The sequence below is a fragment of the Callorhinus ursinus genome, unplaced genomic scaffold (assembly GCF_003265705.2).
Source record: "Callorhinus ursinus isolate GAN/ISIS: 27379988/994484 unplaced genomic scaffold, GSC_fseal_2.0 scaffold1, whole genome shotgun sequence".
In the NCBI taxonomy this organism is placed as follows: Eukaryota; Metazoa; Chordata; class Mammalia; order Carnivora; family Otariidae; genus Callorhinus; species Callorhinus ursinus.
The window spans coordinates 74,156,693-74,178,100 of NW_027397063.1; the positions used below are offsets into that span (position 1 = coordinate 74,156,693).

Below are 21,408 nucleotides of genomic sequence, written 5' to 3' on the forward strand. Positions count from 1 at the left end.
AACCTCTTCTATAGATTTGCTTTTGAATATGTTCTAGTAGTTTGTACATAGTTTAATAGCTATATGCAGAAAGTTGGGCCTCTGGGGAGAAAGAAGGACATTAACATTTATTGAGAACATACTGTCTGCTAGTCAGACAAATTTACAACTGTTATTAATTTTTAGTCTTGAGATGGGTATTGCTACGTCCTTTTAACATACCTGGAAATGGAGATTTAGTGGTTCTAAATGATTTGACCAAGGTTAAAGAACTGGTATGTGGCAGAGCATGGCTTAGAAGCCTGGTCTCTGATTAACACACTTTATCTGTGCCCTCCCCTCCCCTTTTTTTAAACCGGCAAATGCTCTTTCAGTATAGGTGTGGAATTTTTGATTAGTTTCACTCTTGTTTCTTCCTTATCATATTTCCTAGTGACCTAGTTGTTTCTGTATCAAATGATCTAATGTAAACATTTAAGTAACTGAAAAATTAAAACTCTTTTGGTACATACAGTAAAAAGTTGAAAGTAAAATTAACTCTCCTGGTGGTGTTTTGTTTTGTTTTAAGCTTAAAAAAAGCTGAGCTCATTTGGGTCAAGTTGCTGTTTCCATTATGGTCTTATAGGTTGGGGTCAAGCATAATGAAAATCTGTGAGAAAGCTCCTTTTTAAATTTCAGCGTGGGGTGTTCAAGTTTTGTTAGTATTAGCCATGACATTTGATGACGAGAAATAGTTCCAAATAGGATTCAGTTGCTTTGTGGACACAAATAAGCTCTTGAATAACCTGCTGACTATCTAGTTTACCTAGTTATTTTAGGTGTACGCACCCCACCTAAGAAAAAGCAAAAACAGAAGAGAGAAATGCCACTAAAGCATTTTTCATCACTTTGTTGAATCCCTTTTATATAATTAGTACCTAATCACTAATGGTGATTAGGCTGCTTGTTTGCGTTGTAAAATTTTAAGAGAGATTTACTTTTAAAGGGTTCTTTTCTAAAGAATTCTATTGCATTACACTTTTGAATCCTTCAACACTGAACATGGTGTTGCTGAAGATAAATTGCTGAAGTTCATGGCCCATATCTTTGTTATATTAGGATATTTTCATCTCAGTAAACATTTAGAGTGCTTATTTATTATTCATAGGGTTCTAATATTTTTGGATTTAGGATTTGAATAGATACCAGATCTTAGAATTAGGAGATTTTATTTTTCAAGGATCACTTATTCTCTTTATAAAACATATATCATATGACTTTTGAATGCTAGTCATTACTGTAAGTTATTTAACTATGAAACTTTTAAAATCTCATTTAATTCTTTGTTTTTTTGTTTTGTTTTCACCTGAGTAATCTTTTTGTTAATTCTAGATTTCTTTAGAGAAGATGTTTTTGTTAATTCTAGATCTCTTTAGAGAAGATGTTTCTGGAGAGGAGAAACAAGTTTAAATTAGCTACCTGACTGCTTGTTAGAAGTTCAAAAACTAGTTTGGGGGAATCAATTGAAATATGATGGCTAACACAAGTATTTTAAGGAGGTTATTTCTATCCTATTATAGATAATCAGGAATTAGCAAAAATAAGTTCTTAATAGAACAGTCTTGCTGAAATCAAAACATTCAGTTTACAGTGGAAGTCATCTTTTGAATAATAATTCTTAGGGCGAGGAGAAGAAAATCCTTTAAATTTCCATCAACAGAATACTTTTTTTAATATATTAAAAATTTTTTTAAATTTTAAGTAGGCTCCACACTCACCGTGGGGCTTGAACACACAACCCTGTCAAGAGTCTTGTGCTCTGCTGACTGAGCCAACCAGGCATCCCTGGGATACTTTTTTAAAACCTGTGAGGAAAATCATATCGAACCAAACAAAATTGAGAAACATGGAAAACCAGTTTGAATCTTACAAGTATACTTTCTGTGATAATTTTTCCGGTGAATTGCTATTTCTAAAACGTTGACTACAATAATTGTATAGTATAGTATAATTCCACATTCAATTTAGTGTTGGTACAACACCTCTTAAAGAAGAGTTTATCACTGAAAGTACAGGAGGTTTATGGAAGAATGATAAGAGACACAGACCTAACCATAAATAATTATTCTAAACAGATTATAATTTAAAATAATAGAGTGGGGTTTTTTTTGCTTAATATTTGAAATTGTACACATTTGCTTATATTTTGGGGGTATAACCTACACATGTGTTTGTATTTTCTCTGGGTTTCAAGCCTTCTCATTGGAAAAGGAAATCCTGACTTTCAATACCCCCCCCCCCCGTTTTCCATCTCTACATTTAAAGCTATAGATTGTGGACAGCTCTAAAAATAGACTATGACATGACAGTACACACATTTTTCTTCCTGTTGAATTACTTTTCTTAAAAAAATACCCATCTCCCTCTTCTCCCCTCCTTTTCTTCCCAAAAACCCTAAAAGGGAAGTTCCATCCTTAAATTAGCCTTCTATTTAGGTTGTGAGGGAATGCTTAATGGGTAATTTTTAGTCAGAATGCAGATTGTTTACATGAGATTGGGGAAGGGTCACTTGATCACTTAACTTTTCCATAAAAATAGGTGAAGAAATATTGCTCACACCCCCCCCCCCTTTTAACACATAATTAGTCAGTAGTTGCACTTTTGCCCTTCCTGTTTTCTCTTTCGCTTGACAATATGGAATAAATGGAAAGACTGCATACCCTGAAGCAAGGCACCAGGGTTTCATTCCTAGCTCTGCTACTTTTTGTATACGTCTATCTTTAGATAAATCGAGCTCTGGGGCTTGGTTTTCTCATTGGTAAAATGGAATCAATGATAACCACCTTGCAGGATTGTTAATAATTAAATACCTAGCACAGTGTTGGCACACAGTGGGAGCTCAAATGTTAGCTGCTAGTTTTCTGATTATGATTATTTTACTATTTGCATAAAATCATTTTTTTTCCTCTGGAGTATTCTTTCCTTCATGGACTTGAAAGGAGGCCTTACTATGTGCTAAGTACAGTTCTAAGAATTTAACCTGAATTAATTCCTGTAACCTTCACACCCTGTTTACAGATGAGGAAATTGAAGCACACAGAGATTAAGTAATTTTCCCAAAGTCACACAGCAATTAAGAGGCATAGGTAGGATTAAAATCCTGCCAATCTGGTTTGAGAGTCTACACTAATCATATACTATCTCTGTGCAGGTAGAGTGGTAGAGGATTTCTAGGTTCTACCTAGATTCTTAGGCTGACTTTCCTGCTGAACTTTGCCCCTGGGTGAAAGTCTTCTCTCGGAGTGGGTAGTCTCATTAGTTGAATTGGTTTTTCTTCTCACTTTTGGCTTCAGACCTATAATCTTACCCGGACTCTCTGAGTGGTTTGGTATATTGGTAACGTTTGGATATTATCTGCTGAATGATATGTATGTGATATGATACTATGTATCATATATGGAAAGTATGATTTTTCTGGACTTAAACTAGCTCTTCAAAGTTTCAGGTAAAGTTAAACTGTTAATCATATGGTAAACACATGAGAATCAATGTACAGAGCTTTTAGTGAGAATTGAGTGATCATTACAGTGGTTTGATTTTTTAAAAAAGATTTTATTTATTTATTTGAGAGAGAGAGAGCATGAGAGAGAGCATGAGAGGGAAGAGGGTCAGAGGGAGAAGCAGACTCCCTGCTGAGTAGGGAGCCTGATGCGGGACTCGATCCCGGGACTCCAGGATCATGACCTGAGCCGAAGGCAGTTGCTTAACTAGCTGAGCCACCCAGGCGCCCAGTGTTTTGATTTTTAAAACATGGCCTTTTTTGAGCTAGATTCATCAAATCCTGAGAGAATTAGAATTGAGTTAGAAAATTAATTCCTTTAAAAGTGCAAAGACCTTAGTATCTTTTTTTTTTTTTTTTTTTGGAGTTCAGACTGAATTTGAAACTTAAGAGTGAGAAGATGAAAATTCAGAATAATATAAATAATTAAATGTATCTTTAATTTTAATATTTTGCTTTAAAAAATATTGCCTATTGAAATTATTTCCATTTGGAATTATTAGGACTTAGTTGACTAGGAAATAATTTTCCATATTCATTATTTTTCTTGAGGGAAATACTTAAGAGGAATTTTTTTAACATTATGATCATTATTTTTAGTGTAGAGCCTAAGTCCCCATTCTTTTTTTTTTTTTTTTTAAGATTTTATTTGTCAGAGAGCGAGCACAAGCCAGGGGAGCGGTAGGCAGAGGGAGAAGGAGGGAGAAACAGGCTCCCCGCGAAGCAGGGAGCCCAACGCAGGACTGGATCCCAGGACTTTGGGATCATGACCGGAGCTGAAGGCAGATGCTCAACTAACTGAGCCACACAGGCATCGCAAGCTTTTCTAAGTCCCCATTCTTCTATCACAATAGACTTTATATGTTCAATGGTAAAATGTACTTGACTCTATGATACTTGGCTACAACCAAAGTATTTTTTTCAGATAAACTATTTTACTTTTATATAATTTTTAAAACAATTTTATTTGAAAGTGAGCGAGAAAGCACGAATGGGGGGAGGGGCAGAGGGAGAAGCCAACTCCCCACTGATCAAGAAGTCGATCCCAGGACCCTGATCATGACCGGAGCTGAAGGGAGACGCTTAACTGACTGAGCCACCCAGGAGCCCCATAAACTATTATTTTAAATGTGATTCATAAATTTCTTGAGTGGAAAAAAAATTGCAGATATTCTAGATTTAAGTATTAAACAATACGTGTTGATGACCAGATTTTTTTATTTTGGAAAGATGAACAAATAAATTTTTTTACTGTCCAGATTATAATAGTATCTCTAACTTTGGTGACCATATACAATTGTAATTAGCTTTCTGTTACAAAAGACAACACTTCTCTCCTTTTTTCCCCTTCCTCTCACTCCCCTACTCTTCCTCTCTCCCCCTTCCTTTGGTCCCCCCCCTTTTTTGCTAGAATTAAAAATATATTCTATATTTTATACATTTTACATATTTCAGTACTGAATTAACTTGAAAATTTGTCACACATTTGAGTACTGAAGATTGTATTATCTGATCTTATTTAATGATTTAGTTTAACTAGGATTTATTTAAAAGGAACAAACTAAAAAAATCTGAAAGTGAATGACATATACTTATTTGAGTGCTGAATCATTGTAGTTGTCACATGTTTTTGCTCTTAGGAAGATCCCCACTGCGTTTGTAGTAGAAATAGAGAAAATCCATCTGTTTTTGTCTTCTACTTCAGTTTTCTATCCACCCTCTCATCCCCTGTAAATAATTTTTTGCTGGCTAGATATCCTTTTTCTCTTCCTTCAGTTGATAGAAATTTAAACCTTTGATGCCATACTCTTAAAATCAGAAAACCTTGCCTGATGTCCCCATGTAGCCTGGGAAAAGAGGGTGGGAGTGTTAGAGGTCTCCTAGAGGTGTGGGGAAGGGGCAACTCTATGTAGTACACTCCAGCTTTACTCTAGGACAGCTTTTGAGACTACAGAGTTGAGTATATCCTCCCTAGTAGGGGAGCACGTGGTTAAGATTGATTCTAGGCACAGAGAGCTGACAGAAAAATGGTAAGAGTGCAATATAAGTACAAGAAGGGGAGGGTACTTACCAGACTTTGCAGGAATGGGATTGCTTATTACTTCTTGGCCTAGCAGAAGCCCATCCTATCAATTCTGTGCCAGGTTTCACTCATTAGTCTTAATGGTGTTGGAAGTGGGTGGCTACAGCCCTTTTCCTTAAAATATATTGATAATGCTGCATAACTGGAAACTTAAAATAGTTTAATTTATATATACATAGACATTATTTATTACATATACTTTTTTCAAATAAAATAATAGAGTTAAATTATTCATTTGTATAATTTTGTGACTAATTTGTGTGAGATGATTTTTTATCTTTGCTCCCCAGTTTTCTCATCTCTGGCACTGTGACAAGAGTCATTATAGACTGAACAGTGCTTTTGGCTTGCATAAGTGACTTAAGCTATATTTTTCCTTCCTCTTTTCAACAAAAATGATTCAAGTTTCAGGGAACAGAGCACTGGACGTAATATTGTATGATGAAACCCCAAATAATGCTGATTGTTTTTCTGTCTCCACCTTTTAGGGGAATGGGAAAAAGTTAATACAAAGAAGTTAATTCAGGCTGAATTAAAAAGTAATTTACAGGATGTAGCCTGTAATTGGTATATACTTCAGATTAATCTCCCAACACTTTTTACAACCTTATTACAGTGGTCACTGATGATCATAGTGACCATCAGATACTTCTGTTCTTCAAAGAAAAATTAAAATGTATGTCAGTGTACTGTCTCTCTCAAGGGAAAAAGGTATACTAATTTAAAAATAGTATTTCGTAATACAGGTTGAAATCAAGGTGGCTTCCTTTCATTTAAAGAGTATATTAAAATAAGACCAGTATCTTCCTTGGCATTTGCTTTCTTTGTGGGTTTGTTGCAAGTGAATAATAAATCTGAGGAGCTATTTTTCAAAAGGGAAGAATCCTAGACATCTGAGAGATGTGTTGTATAATGTGATATGAGTTATCTGGTTTCCAGAGGTGGTAGAGTTATTTAGTGAGGTAACACGAGGTTAGTGAATTTGTAGTTTCTCAAGTTTAATGGAGAACAGAGGTTGAGATTTTAATTCGTAATCCTAGAAAATAACATATTTACAGAGAGAGAAGAGTGTGGCTGACAAATCAGACTCCAGGGCATAAACATTTTTCATACCGTAAGAGATAGGGTTGGTTTTCATATTTGATTTTGCATATTCTTATTTTTATTCTGTAATAGGTGGGGAAATATTTATATCTTTGGTAGTCTTTTTCTTGAAAATCTCAAAAGGCTTATAACTACATACAGCACGCACTGTGGTTTGTGGAAACATTTCTAAGACGCAGATTCATGAGATCTTTCTGTTCTTGTCCCATTTCTACTAATAATAACCTGGGTGATTTTTGAACAGATTCCTTAACTTTCTGGGTCTTCTCATCTGTACAGTCAGGGGATTGAGGTTTGTGATCTGTCAGTTTGGGCTAGATCAAAGATGCTCGGGTTCTCAGATGTGTTGCTTAATCCACAGAACCGTTTCTGTCTATTAATGTGTGCCCTACTCATGTGCTTTTTTCTCCTTGCTGTAGTAGCTCAGCAAGAACCCAAGTACTTTGCTGAGAGATGGTGTTAGGACTTGGTAAGGGGAAGAATAATAGTGGGGAGGCTAAAATTGTGCACAGGAGACCAGGTTGGATGGGAAGAGAGGGAGAACATGGTGTTTGTTACTGGGAGAGTAGAGGGCCTAATTGCCCTGCTTTATTTTGCACAGGGTTCAGGTCAGATGAGAAATGAATCTGTGTCAACATAAGGCAAGTAAGAAGAGGTTATTACAGCAGAGAGCCTGTTTGGGGAGAGCCTCTGCTAGGCTCAGGCCAAGGGAAAGAGGTGATTCTTTCAAGGGAAAAAAAGAAGAATTCTATTAAAAATTACCTTCATTGGAAGGATCCAGGGTACTTGTTCATATTGCACTGCTTTCTATTTGAATGCAAATATGGGGAAATTCTATTAATAATTATCTTGGTTTCTGAACACCACCAGGAGATATGTAGGGTACTCATATTTCATTTCTTTTTCACATTTGGTAAAATAGCAAGAAAACAAGGGGTGGGGTTGGGAGAATTGTACCCTATATCCTTTATAATGGGTTTTAAGACTGCTACTGACACCTGTTAATCTCATTGTTCCCTGGGGTCATCGCCTCTTCTGGCTTCCTAGATAATGTCACTTCTTCACCACCACTCCTTACACGTCCCTTTAGAGCTTTGTGCTTGGTCAAGCACTTCCCTTTCTAGAGCCTTTATGTTACGTGCTCAGGATCCACTTTTAGGAGAAATGCAGGGTAGTTGAATTTCCTTTACCTTTTAATTTCTTCTGTAACATAATACCAAATTTTGTGTTTTACATTAAAAAATTTGTCTTCTGATTAATAGAACAAAAATAAGTCTTGACTTAAAATATTTTAATATTTTATGAGGAAAAAGTATTGCTAAGAATGATTAGTTAGCCATATAGATATAGTCATCTGATTTTACATAGTTTCAATTTATTTTCTGGTTTCAATAGAACAAGTTGAAATCATCGCAGAAGGATAAAGTTCGTCAGTTTATGATCTTCACACAATCTAGTGAAAAAACAGCAGTAAGTTGTCTGTCTCAAAATGACTGGAAGTTAGATGTTGCAACAGACAATTTTTTCCAAAATCCTGAACTTTATATACGAGAGAGTGTAAAAGGATCATTGGACAGAAAGAAGTTAGAACAGCTATACAATAGATACAAAGGTGAGTGCTTGTGACTTTAAATATTTTGAAGCAGGTTTTCCACAGTTACATGCTTATGGGAAATCAGGCATACATAGAACACAAATTGGGTGAATGTGTCCAGCGTAGCTCTGTAGATCTTAGAATTACTATCGGGAGATCGGAGAGGAATTCTTTCCCTCTTTTCACTAAAATTTCTTCTTAGCCTCTTTATTTCTTCCTCCCTTATCCTTCCCCTTTTTTCTTCCCCCAAGATCCAGTTTTAGAATAGTGACTGGGGGCCTGAATTTGTTTCCCCCCATTTTCATAAAATTCAGCTGAACTAATTTAAGGAAAACCTGCGTAATAATTTTAACAACCTTTAAAGAACTATGAGGTAATGCTTTAAAAATGTTAAACAACATATAATAGATGAATAAAGAAGAAGTTAATAGCTTCTCCCTCTTTATTCTCCTGAGGGAACCAATATTTAATAGCCTGGTGTGGATCCGTCCATATCTTTTATGTTTATGCAGAAATATATATACAGTTTCTTTCAAAATTTTTCCTGAAGTGGAATTACATTTTATGCTTAACTCATGCCCAGAAGCCAAAAGATATGCATGTTTTTTATTTCTAGAGATGTTAGCAAATCACCTACAACTATGCACTGTATGAGTGCCTCTTTCTCCTTGTATTTGTCATTACTTTAAATTTTTGCCATCTGATAAGTAAATATATTGATAGTTGGGTTTTTTCTTTAATTTGAGCAACAGATGTTTATATTGAGATTGGGATTGAATTGCAGAGTTATAGTTTTTCTGATACTACGAAATGATTGCCATTATAAAATGAACTTTGCTGTAAGAAAACAAGAAATTCTGTTCATATGTTCAGAAAAAATCCTTTTTTCCTATATAGGAATGTCTGATTTTCTGAGTGTATATGAGTATGGGACATTTTTCACATGAATAAATAAAACTTAAAAATCAAGTGTCCATCTCCCCCCCCCCCCCATATCCTTCTGTTCATCTCAAGAATGCCATTTCAGGGACAAAGTGGCTTTAAATGTTATAGTGGGAAAATATGTTAGAGTATTACCATTTCATATTTCTGATCTGTTGTGAACATTTTTTAATGGAATTTAGAGCATTACTTTTTCCAGTTTTAGGCATAGCATAATAAAGTATGGCACTAATTTAATATTGCACTGTTGTTTTTAAAGATCCTCAAGATGAAAATAAAATTGGGATAGATGGTATACAGCAGTTCTGTGATGACCTGGCACTCGATCCCGCCAGCATCAGTGTGTTGATCATTGCATGGAAGTTCAGAGCAGCAACACAGTGCGAGTTTTCCAAACAAGAGTTCATGGACGGTATGACAGAGTTAGGGTGAGTATATACTTACCACAGGAAATTAGGTACATTACTATGAGAATTAACTGTGGAACTGAATTGTGTTTTGAATTTGTCAATGTCAATTTTTAAATTTACCAGCCTACAAACATTGGTATAAATAGAAATGGGCTAGTATGCTAGCTCCTTCCCATGTTACATAGTTTTCTGGGTTTGTCAAGGTTTCTGTGTAGTTTAGCCTATTCCACTTGCATTATGCTTTTATCATTCTCTAAGGAAGTTTCATTAATATTAAAATAAATTACTGTGCCTTAATATTTAACATGGATAAGTGAAATGAGCTTTAGTTTATTTCTCACTGTGTGGTTGTGAACTCTGAATTTATAAACAAACTCCTAGAATGTAAAATCTTAGAAGTTACTAATTGCTTTTTGTTCCACTTACACCTTGAATTGCTGATTAGCTAAATGTCATGGGATAAATAAGTTAAAAAGTCATGGGTAGAGATTTTACCTATGGCGTCTAGTTGTCTGAAGTTAATGAGAATATGAAAAAGTATTCAGTCTATGGATAGGTAACGGGTTGCTTCCCTTTCTGTTTTTAGTGAGTGACAAGTAATAATAGCTAACAGTTGTTGAACATTCATTTTTATTTCAGGAACTGTGCTAAGTAAGTATTTCACCTACACAACAACTTTGTGAGAGAAGTAGTGTTCACCCAGAGATGAAGAAAGTGAGGTACAGAGAAATTATGGAATTAGGTAGGGTTAGAACCAGAATTTGAACCCAGGCATTCTGATTCTCGAGCCTGAGGGACATTCTAATCAGTCAGGGTCCAGAAAAGACACAAAAACCATGTCAGTAATTTGAACAGGGAAAATTTAAAAAGTGGTATTATGTAAAAGAGGTAAAAGAAAATTCTAAGTATAACAGAAGTGGCAGATGCAGGAAGCTGCCATCACCCTTGTGGCCGTGGGAAGTGAGCAAGGAAGGAACGTAGAAATGAAAGACATCCCTGCAAGGCTGAGATTGAGGAGTTCCGAGGAGAGGGTGTGGCTGCGGCAGGAACGTGGGGCCTGCGGTGCTTGCTTTTGCCTGCCACTCTGGTAGAGAAGAAACTGGCTGGAGGCCACCTGGGGCCGGGCCATATGAGTTGTCACCCTTGGTGAACACTGCTGGGACCTCCCAGTGCACTGAAAAACCCTTGCTCTCTGCAGAAAACAGACTAGGAGAGGAGGGAAAGTTCCTTCTTCCTCTTCCAGCCTCTCATCGCCCTCTATTGGTAGAACCTAACAGTGAGCCAGCTGGTAAGAAAAACAGAGCCTCAGGATTGGTAGTTGACTGCAAATAGTCTCAAAGTGTAGGACAAAGAAGGGTAAGTTTAAAGTTGAGGAGCAGTAAATTAATAACTGGTCTAGACACTGTGTTCTGCTCCCAAGCCAGCCCTATCCTGAATTTGCTGGAATTTTCTGTACTAGGACAGGTTCCACTAGAACTTACTTTTTTTTCATTTGAAACTGAATTCATATAAAATGTAATGAACTTCCAATCTACAAACTAATGAGCTGGAAGGTGTTATGAAGACCATAGAAGGGAAATAAAAGCAGAAATGATTAGAGGAAAAACGGAATGCTAGTTTGTGGAATCTATAAAAAAGAGGATTTCTGCCTTCAGGCTATTATGTGGAAAGTAGGATGGGTACATAGACCCTTTCGGTTCCTTGGAAGTTGAATGCTTTGCAGATGTAGAAAAAGCTTAAATACTGATTTGAGAAAAGCAGTTAGAGATGGTAGGGGGTTCAGCTTATATTTATTATTATAATACTTTGTATAACAACACCTTTTCAAGGGGAATGCTTTCTCGCCTAAGCAAGAGACTATGCTTTCAGTTTGAGGGCTAGACATGTGACTTGTTACCAGGTAAGGAGTATCTACTGCTGTTTAAACTGGTGATTGTTATGGTGATTACTATACATTGTATTCACTGTGGCTGACTTCTACAATTTGGGTGTGTTGATAGTCCAATGAATTACATAATTAAAAGTAATACTCCATTGCTTTTAAAAATGGTAATTCTGACATTTAACACTCCAGACCTTTACTTCCTCCAGCTAACCCCATACTTGTTTATGTAATGTAAAAATATAAAATTTCAACTGATTTTTTAAAAGTTCTATGAAATAAATATAAGCTATCAAGGTCCCTTAATTTATGGTGAAAAAGTTTATCTTTTATAAACTTTAATTTTACAATGTAGATGTGACAGCATAGAAAAACTAAAGGCCCAGATACCCAAGATGGAACAAGAATTGAAAGAACCAGGACGATTTAAGGATTTTTACCAGTTTACTTTTAATTTTGCAAAGAATCCAGGACAAAAAGGATTAGGTAAGAATTTTTTTAATTGGTGTTTGAAATATATTAAAATACATTGACAGTGTCACTTTTGTAATTGAAAGTTTTGTGTTTCGAGCATAAAGTCATCATGAAAATACCAGTTACTGAGAAAAAATGAGGACCTTTTAGTTAATCAGAAAATACATGTAGAATAATAAGGTTACCCTGAATGCCATATCTGAACCTCTGATTTTTTTTTTAAGAACTATAATACAGAAAATAAATAGTTGTTAAAATTTCACTGACATACATATGTACATTTATTTACTTGTTTATATTTATGTGTATAGGTATTTGTGTATATTTATTTATTCTCTAGAAGATATTGTAGGATCATAGGGCCATAAGTTATTTCACTATGGGTCTGTAGAAATAGCATTGTAAGATTTCTGAGTCATAGAATGCCAAAGAAATCTATTCTTTTTGGCTATGATTAGTTTGGAAGCTATAAGAAAGAATAAAAATGAGGATTAACAAGTATAATCTTATCCAGAAATCTGTCCATAATCTTCCACTCGTAATAGTTTAGATCAATCAATTTGTGCTGTATGTAATATCCATACACTTGCTCTGGGGATGGCTAGGGGATATGGAAGTAAAAGCTACAGTGTAACTTACAGTTTACCTAGAAAGATTTGACAAAAGGCGGTAATACATAACAATAAATGTGTATGAGGGTTTTAGAGTAAAATCAGGAATGGTTGGGAAATGCTTCCTGGGCAAGGTGAGATATGAACTGAAGGATATGGTATTTGACTCCACAAGGGAAGATAAAAGGTGCTTGAGAGGATAGTTCTGAATGAATATCTGAAACTTCAGAAATAAGCTTGGCTTCTTTGTAGAAGAGAGAAAACGTTGATGTGATTTTAGTGGGAGTGCTTATTTGGAAATTAAGTTGGTGAGACATTGTAAGGCTTGACAACCACAGGCTTCCTTTAAAAACAGGGCAGAAAAGGTTTAAATTAGAATTTGTGGGCAGTAGGGATGCACTGAAGATTTTGATGATGGCAATATCCTCCATTTACTGTGTGCCTGGCAGTGTGCTAAGTACATAAACTGCTTCATTTCATGTTTAACAGTTTTATGAGTTACTCTATTTTTCATTCAGTAATTCATCACCTGCCATGTGCCAGATACATAGTCATAGAGTGCTAGCCATTTTTCTTTCCTGATTTTGCAGATGAGGAAACCTTCATGTGCCTACAGGAAAGTTAAATAACTTACCCAGTGATGGAAGTGGGTTTGCTTTTGATTTTGAAGATAGTAGTTGGAGAGGCTAATAGGGGCCTCTTGCACTAATCCTTCTCTATATTTTAAGTTAGAGGGGAAAACACACTGAGGAAAGGATGATGTGAATAGGGATCAGATGAGGAAGTCGTTGAAAGCTAGTGAGGAGGGGGTAAGTGCACAACATTTGTATTGGAGATTTGCCCTGCCGAGTGACTGGACGTGATTGAACTGATTGAAGATATACAAGATATCTGTAAAGCAACATTAGAAATAATGAAGCCTCCTTTCCAGCTGATTCTTCAGTTTAGTTTGGATTTTCTTCTTGCAGTAAAATTCCTCATTTTGCAGGCAAAATAAGCTGGGATGGATGATACATTGGGTTAGTTTCTCTACTATCTGTGGCCATCAGTTAACTGGGCTATTTTTTTCTAGTTTCCTCCTTCCCACAAATAAAAACTGATTAAAATTTTTGAATTTATCTGTATACACTACAATAACTTTTTTTGTGTTTAGAAATGTGCCAGAATATTTTGATAAGATTAAACAAAATGTTATGACTATAAAATGTTGATTTAAATGGGCTGAATCTGTTTTTTTAGTTATATCCCTTTCCCTTACTGAAGCAAAAAACTAATGATATTTTGGGTTTTGATAGTCAATCTTAGTTTTTATTATATGTGGTAAAAATAAAGCAAAATTAAATTTTTATTAGATAATGGACAGATAACATAGTAAACTGGAATTTTGGATGATAGGGGAAATTGCAAAAAATTGTACAGAATTAGATTTAAAAATTTATTATCTAATGTAGAGTACTGAACTTAAAATTATAATATTGTTTAATGGATATAGAGTTTCTCTTTTGCAGGATGAAAAAAGAGTTCTAGAAATTGGTTGCACAACAGTGTGAATGTACCTAATACTAACTGAACTGTACAATTAAAAATGGTTAAGATGATACATTTTGTTACGTGTATTTAACCACAATTTTAAAATTGTTTTAAAAAAACCCATAGAATGTATAGCCCAGAGTGAGCCCTAATGTAAAATATGGACTTGAGTTAATAATAGTATATCCTTATTGGCTCATCAGCTATAAGAAATATACCACCCTACTCAGTTGGTTAAGCGACTGCCTTCGGCTCAGGTCATGATCCTGGAGTCCCGGGATCAAGTCCCACATCGGGCTCCCTGCTCAGCAGGAAAGTCTGCTTCTCCCTCTGACCCTCTTCCCTCTCGTGCTATCTATCTCTCATTCTCTCTCTCTTTCTCAAATAAATAAATAAAATAAAAAAAAAAAAATATACCACCCTAAAGTAAGATGTTAAAGATAGTGGAAACGGGGGTGGGGGGGTAGGGGGAGGTGGGGAGGTATATGGGAACTGTACTTCTCGCTCAATTTTAAAACTAAAAAATTCTTAATTTTTAAAAAAGAAAAAAAAACATAATAGGAAGACAAATCCTAGTTTCTCCTTTTGTTTTGCCTTGGTGTTGGGTGTCAGGAAATGTAATGACTTGCTTAGTTGAAGAACTTAATTAAAAAGAAAACCGTTTTCTTGACAGCCGTTCTTAAGGGCTCACAGGGCTCTTAAATTACAGTATTTGGCAGACAAGAATTAGAAGATCATAGGAGAGGAGGTGAGGCCCAAAACAAATTGGCAAAGTGACGGTGACAGCACTATGGTTTATTTATAAATAGCTCTGCTAGTTATAATGCAAGCTGGTGTTTTCCATATTTTCCCATTTTCTATAACTTGATTTCCTTTGACACCAGGATAGGGTGCTCCCACTATCACTTGTCTGCTTCAGTCACCTGGCATTTCTGATAGCCTTCTGAATCTTAAATTTGAAAGGGATTTCATAAGTTGTCTAACCTGTCCAAAGTAGCATCCATAGCTAATGCTCATTTAGTTTTTACTTTGGAACATCCAGGGATTGGACACACATTGTTTTAGGAAGTGGTCCGTTCTTATCACAGAATACTCCTACTTCTCATCACACAGTTCTTCCTAGTGAAGTGAGCGTCTTTGTCTTGCTAACTTCTACCACTGCTCTTATTTGTCCTCTACCGCAGCATGGAGGAAGTCTGACCATCTAAATCTGCTGTCACTTACCCCCTTCTCTCTTTTTTTCCCCAGGTCAGCATTCCAATTATTTTAACTGTTCTTCATTTGAGAAGACCTTTGTTATTCCTGTTACTGTCCCCTGCCAGGCACATTTCCAATTTCTCAGATTCTCTCAAAATAGAGCTCTTAAAGCAGAACATAATACTCCAGAAGGAGGCTGTTTAATGTAGAACGCCATGAGTCTGTTATTTTTTGTGACTGTTCATTCTATTTGGCCAAAAATTACATTTGTTCTTCAGCAACCATGCCATTTTTAGGACCATCCTGAACTTTTATTAGACTAAAGATCATAGGTTATTTTCTTGTGAACTGTGGTTCAGCTAGAATCTCATACCTGTGCAGTTGATTTAAAAAATTTTAAGATTATGTTAGACATTTACTTTAATATTTAGAAATAATTTTATAGAGTGTTTTTAAGGTGTATTTTCATCTATGTAATCCTACTTGAGCTAAGTAAAAAACCTATCATCCTCTTTATCATAAAGATGGAGAAATTCATGGGTAGAGAGGTTGACTTACTAAGGTCACGTAACTTTAGAGTTGGTAGAACTGGGACTCAGTCTCAGGTCTTCTGGCTCCACATTCTGCATTTTTTTTATATTATGTTGTGCTAACATTTTTTTTCCTAAGTATTTCTAAGATAAATGAAGATATTTCTAAGTAAATGAAGACATTGGGAATAGGATTGTTAGTCACCATTCCATCCTCCCTAGTGAGTTGGCAACATTTTGTTTCCCTTAGGGACAGTATTTGGATCCAGTCTCAGTTCATTTCTATGTTCATTCAGCACTCAGTTCATCACCTTTTATGAAATCCCATGTTGCCTTGTTGATTTTGTTTGACAGTGGGATTACCTCACATTTTTAATTTTACTATAGGGCTTAAGAATTCATTCTGCAAGTATCAGTTTTAGGCAATTCTGTTATTTGCTTGTCTCTTTTTCTCTATTTTCCTTCTATTTATTCTAACTATTGTTGCCACTTGTTACCTTCTTGTTGAATTTGCTCTCTTTTCCAATACTACTTCAGAATCTATAATAATAATTTAAGAAATTGTTAAAAATAAATAATAGTGATAGTAAGGACTCATATATTATTTACCAGGCACTGTTCTAAATGTTTTATGTCTATTAACTCATTGAATCCTTAGAGCAACCCTGTGAGAGTAGGTACCGTTATATTTATTTTAAACTGAATTATAGAGAAGTGAATTCACTTACCCAAGTTTCCTTAACTAGTGGTAGGGTTGGGATTTAAGAGGCTAACCTACTATTTTAAACCACTTCTCTCTAGCTGGGCTCTTCTCTCTGTCACTCAGACATTTCTATCTAAAGGGCAGTTTTTCGTATGCATGTGGCAATTGCCGTTTTATCCCTGTAGAGTCTTAGGCATTTCAGCTCTTTTTTTTAAGATTTTATTTATTTATTTATTTGAGGAAGGGAGAGAGAGAGAGGGCATGTATACTCACATGAGCAAGCCAGGGTGGGGGGCGTAGGAAGGGGCAGAGGGAGAGAATCTCAAGCAGACTCCTCACTGTGTGCAGAGCCCAACGTGGAACTCGATCTCAGGACCCTGAGATTATGACATGAGCTGAAACCAAGAGTTGGAGACTTAACCAGCTGAGCCACCCAGGCGCCCCTGCATTTTAACTCTTAATTATAACTTAAGTCTTTTTGAGTATTCCTTTTTCATTCAGAAGTATTTATTGACTCCTTACTCTGTGAGCATAGAGTCAGGAGCATCTTGTGTCTGTCTGGGTGAGTTTGCAAAGTCTTCACAAAGATGATTAATTTTTTTTTTTCCACACTGCAATAGTTAATTTTATTTGTTCAAGGGCTCATATTGCAAGCATTAAACCAAGCATGGGCTTTGATTCTGTGAGCCCAGATTCCCATATTTGGGAAGATAAAAGCAAACTGTGATCCATGTATATGGATGAAAAACTAAAGGCTCACAGTTAATCACATTGTAGTTTTAAATTTCTATAGCCTGGAAGCCAGAAGTCATAGATCTTTTAGGTCTTTTCTGGATGTCCCTCAAGGTATCTGCACTTTTCTTGAGCTGGGTAAACTCATCATCCTTCAGCTTCTGGTTGAGCACATTGGTTAAGCCCCGAGTGTTCAGGATACACGGAAGGCTCAGGAAAACTTCACCATTGTTGACAGTGTATGACTCCTGGATAGATTTTTCAACATGGATTCAGTGAGATCAGCCACACTTAATCCAGTAGCCCAGTTGGTATATCCTTTTAGCTTGATGACTTCATAGACACTTTCAACCACCATCTTACGCACTTCTTCCAGTTTTCACTGTCATTGTCTGTTCCCATTTCTGGATTCGGTTCCTGAAGAGAAATACCTGCCACATTCACTCCACACAGCCACACTCGAGTTGCCATATTCTCCCAAAATCCATCCATGGCAGCTGCTGGGATGAATGCCAAGTTTTTCAGCCATAAGATTGCAAAATCTAGCAGAATACAGATTACACCTACTTCCAATCACACAGTGCTTGCGTACTTAGTTTCCAGGTAACGTATGTGAGAATATCCACTGGGTTGGAAACCATAATTATGATACAATCAGTACTGTACCTGACTACCTGCAGAATAATGAATTTGAAGACATTAATATTCCTCTGAACCAGATTGAGCCGGCTCTCTCCCTTTTGCTGGCAGACTCCTGCAGTCACCACCACAATCTTAGAATTGGCAGAGTAATCTTTATCTGCCACAATTTTAGGTGTCTAAAGAAGTAAGCTCCCAGGTTGCAGATCGATCATTTCTCCTTTGAGTTTATCGTCTAAAACATCCACACGGGCAAGTTCATCAGCTAGAGACTTTCCCAGAATGCTGATGGCACATGCCATACCAACTTGTCCAACATCCATTGCAGTGATCTTATGTTTGGGGCGGTTGCCTCTTTTTCTGCAGCTGGTGCAATCAGATTTTCCTTAAGAGTTGCCATTGTGCCCAGAGAGAACCGGCTGTAATAGTTGAGTGAGAAAGACAGTGTTAGCTGTGTGCATCTCCTCCAGTGCAGGATCTGCAAGCAAAGATGATTAATTTTTGAGCCTTGAAGAATGAGTATATGTTTTCAAGGCCCCCCCCTCAAAATAGAAACCATCTCTTTTGTGGCGAGATTAGCAAGTTCAGTTGCTCAGAGGTGAGAGACATAGCACCTTTGAGGAACTGCAAGTAAGTTCATTTAACTAGAAGTGTAGATTTTATCTGAAGGCAATAGGAAAATTATTGCAGATTAAAAAAAATTTTTAGTAGACATTATTTTTTGAGCTGTTTTAGGTTTACAGCAAAATTGAGTAGGAGGTACAGAGATTTTCTGCCCCCACACATACATAGCTCCTTTCCACTGTCAGCATACAGTGGTACATTTGTTACAGTTGTACCTATATTGATACATCATTATCACCCAGAGTTCAGGTTTACATTAGGGTTCACTCTTGATGTTATACATTCTGTGGGTTTGGACAAACATAATAACAACACATATCCATCATTATAGCATCATACAGAGAATTTTCACTGCCCTAAAAGTCCTCTGCTTTGCCTATTCATCCTTTCCTCACCTGGCAACTGCTGATCTTTTTACTGTGTCCATAGTTTTCCTTTTTCAGAATTAGCCTTTTCAGACTGGCTTCTTTCCCTTAGTAATATTAATATGCATTTGTTTTCCTGCATGTCTTTTCAGGGCTTCATAGCTCATTTTGTTTTAGCACTGAATAATACCTTCCTTCCTCTGGATATACCACAGTTTATATAATCTCTCTATCTACTAAAGGACATCTTGGTTGCTTCCAAGTTTTGGCCGTTATGAATAAAAGCTGCTGTAAACATGTATGTGCAGGTTTTTGTGTGGACATAAGTTTTGAATTCATTTGGGTAAATACCGAGGAGTGCGATTGCTAAATCATATGGTAAGAGTATGTTTAGTTTTGTAAGAAACTGCCACACTGTCTTCCAAAGTAGCTGTACTATTTTGCATTCCCACCAGCAATGAATGAGAGTTCCTGTTGCTTCACATCCTCGCCAGCATTTGGTGTTGTCAGTGTTTTGGATTTTGGCCATTTCAAAAGGTGTGTAGTGGTATCTCGTTCTTTTAATCATTGAGGAATTTTAACATGGAAGTGACACCAAATTTGTATCCCTGAAAGGTCCATATGAAAGCATTGTGGTTCTTTAAAAGGAGTGGAGTCAGAACTAAAGGAACAGTGATTGGTTATGAAGCTGTGGCAGTGATTTAGCTGGACATGAAGAGGACCCTAGCATTGGTCCTGCTGGTAGGGATGGAGAAGGTAGATTTAAAAGGTACTTAGAAGCCAAAATGAAAGTGCTTCGACTGAAAGTGTGTGATAAGGAAGCAGGGAGTTTCTCTGTCAATTCTGAACACCTTTAGGGGACATTTGGAAATGTATGCGGGTGTTTTTTGGTTGTCATAATGATTGAGGGTTTCTTCTGACATTAGGAGGGTGCTGAATGTCCTGCAGTGCACAGGGCAGTTCTTCACAATGTGAAATTGTGTTTCATTGAGAAACACTGTAGGGTGAGGACACTGAGAGAACGAATAGCAGGTCTGTAGAGGAAGACAGTGAGTTCAGTTTGAACTCTGTTGAATTTGAGCTGTTTATGGATACCCAGTTGAAGATGTCCTTAGGCAATTTGATATATGAATCTAGAACATAGAGATAAAAGATTCAGATTTAGGAGTTGTTGAAGACAGTTGAGCATATGATGTGGAAAAAGGTAAGGGTTTGAAAAATCTGCGGGTAGTAGAAATGGTTATTGCTGACATACAGTGTTACAGAACACCAACGTGGAAGGGATGAATGGAGGAAGGGGTGCCAATAAAAGAGAAAGAGAAAGCCAAAGAGGACAGAGGAAAATAGAGCACTATCAATTAAAGCTGAAAGAAGTGACAATTCCATCTAGGAGGTGTATTCAGCTTTGTCCGGTATGGCAGAGAGCCAGGTAAATTAAAGGACATCAAAGTGTTTATTTGGCAGAGATTACTTCCAGTAGAGTGACAGAGGTACACGCTAGTTTACCTCTGTCAAAGGTAGACAGAGGTACCTGTCTTTGCAGGTGTGGGAGGTGAGGAAATGGGGCAATGAATGTAGATTACAAATACTCTTCCTTTACATCCTAAACCTTCAAACATCATACACATACACTTCCATCCTTGTCAGATTCTTTTTTTAGTGTATCGGCTGACAAAATAGGTGTCTCCTGGTTTGTAGTTATTTGAGTATCTCTGTTGTTTCTTATCCTTATTTTGTGAAAATTAGTTGAAAAGGACAAAAAATGCTAGCAGTAGTAATAAGCTCAGTTAGAAATTTCCTTCATTTGAAGGGAAGAAGATCATTAAGCATGCTAATAACAGCCATTGTACTGCACTTGAGCCAGACAATTAGTATGTTTAGTTGTTGAAGAAAAGAACGAAATTAACCTGAAAGGAATATTGGCTATCAAGCCTTAAAGACTGCAAAGATTAAAAAGGTGTTATGATTAGGAGTTGGTGTCATATTTCTAGTTTTCTTAAAACCTGGGGATCTGAATTTGACTTTCAGACTTGCTTTCAGGAGCACATTATGTATAAAAGTAGAAGACTCCATGTACTGTTTCAAGATTATCTGTGAAGGGAAGGAGAAAGAGGGTAGCTAGTTAAGGGGATGAGAGAAAGTTTTTTTTTTTTTTTTTTTTTTTTTTTAGTGGTAAGTTGCTGTAACCTGAGCATATTTCTTTGTGAAGGGGAAAAGGCCAGAAGGCAGGGCAAAGTTGAAGATGTAGGGAGAGAGGAAAACTAAATAATAGATAAGATTCCTGAAGAGGCAGGATGGTATTGGCTTGAGAACATTGGTGGTAAGGGCTTATCTTTGGAGAAGAGAAAAAAGTGACACCTTTTCCACTGAGTTTGAAGGAAGACGTAATGATGGATTTGAAGGTAAGTAGTGCATTTGCACATGGAACTGTAGGAAGTTCATTCATTCAGCAGTTTCGGAATGTGTACTGT

General features: G+C 36.4%; 1 protein-coding gene across 4 annotated transcripts in view; it reads left to right on the top strand.

Annotated features, from left to right (window-relative positions):
- The window catches only part of DCUN1D1 (defective in cullin neddylation 1 domain containing 1), a 35,491-nt gene that overhangs the window by 8,186 nt on the left and 5,897 nt on the right, over positions 1–21,408 (top strand). For all 4 annotated transcript variants that reach the window (XM_025878064.2, XM_025878079.2, XM_025878070.2 and 1 more), the window contains exons 2-4: positions 8,100–8,316; positions 9,500–9,668; positions 11,888–12,018. In XM_025878064.2, the coding sequence (XP_025733849.1) occupies positions 8,100–8,316; positions 9,500–9,668; positions 11,888–12,018 (517 nt within the window). The remainder of the gene's footprint in view (positions 1–8,099; positions 8,317–9,499; positions 9,669–11,887; positions 12,019–21,408) is intronic.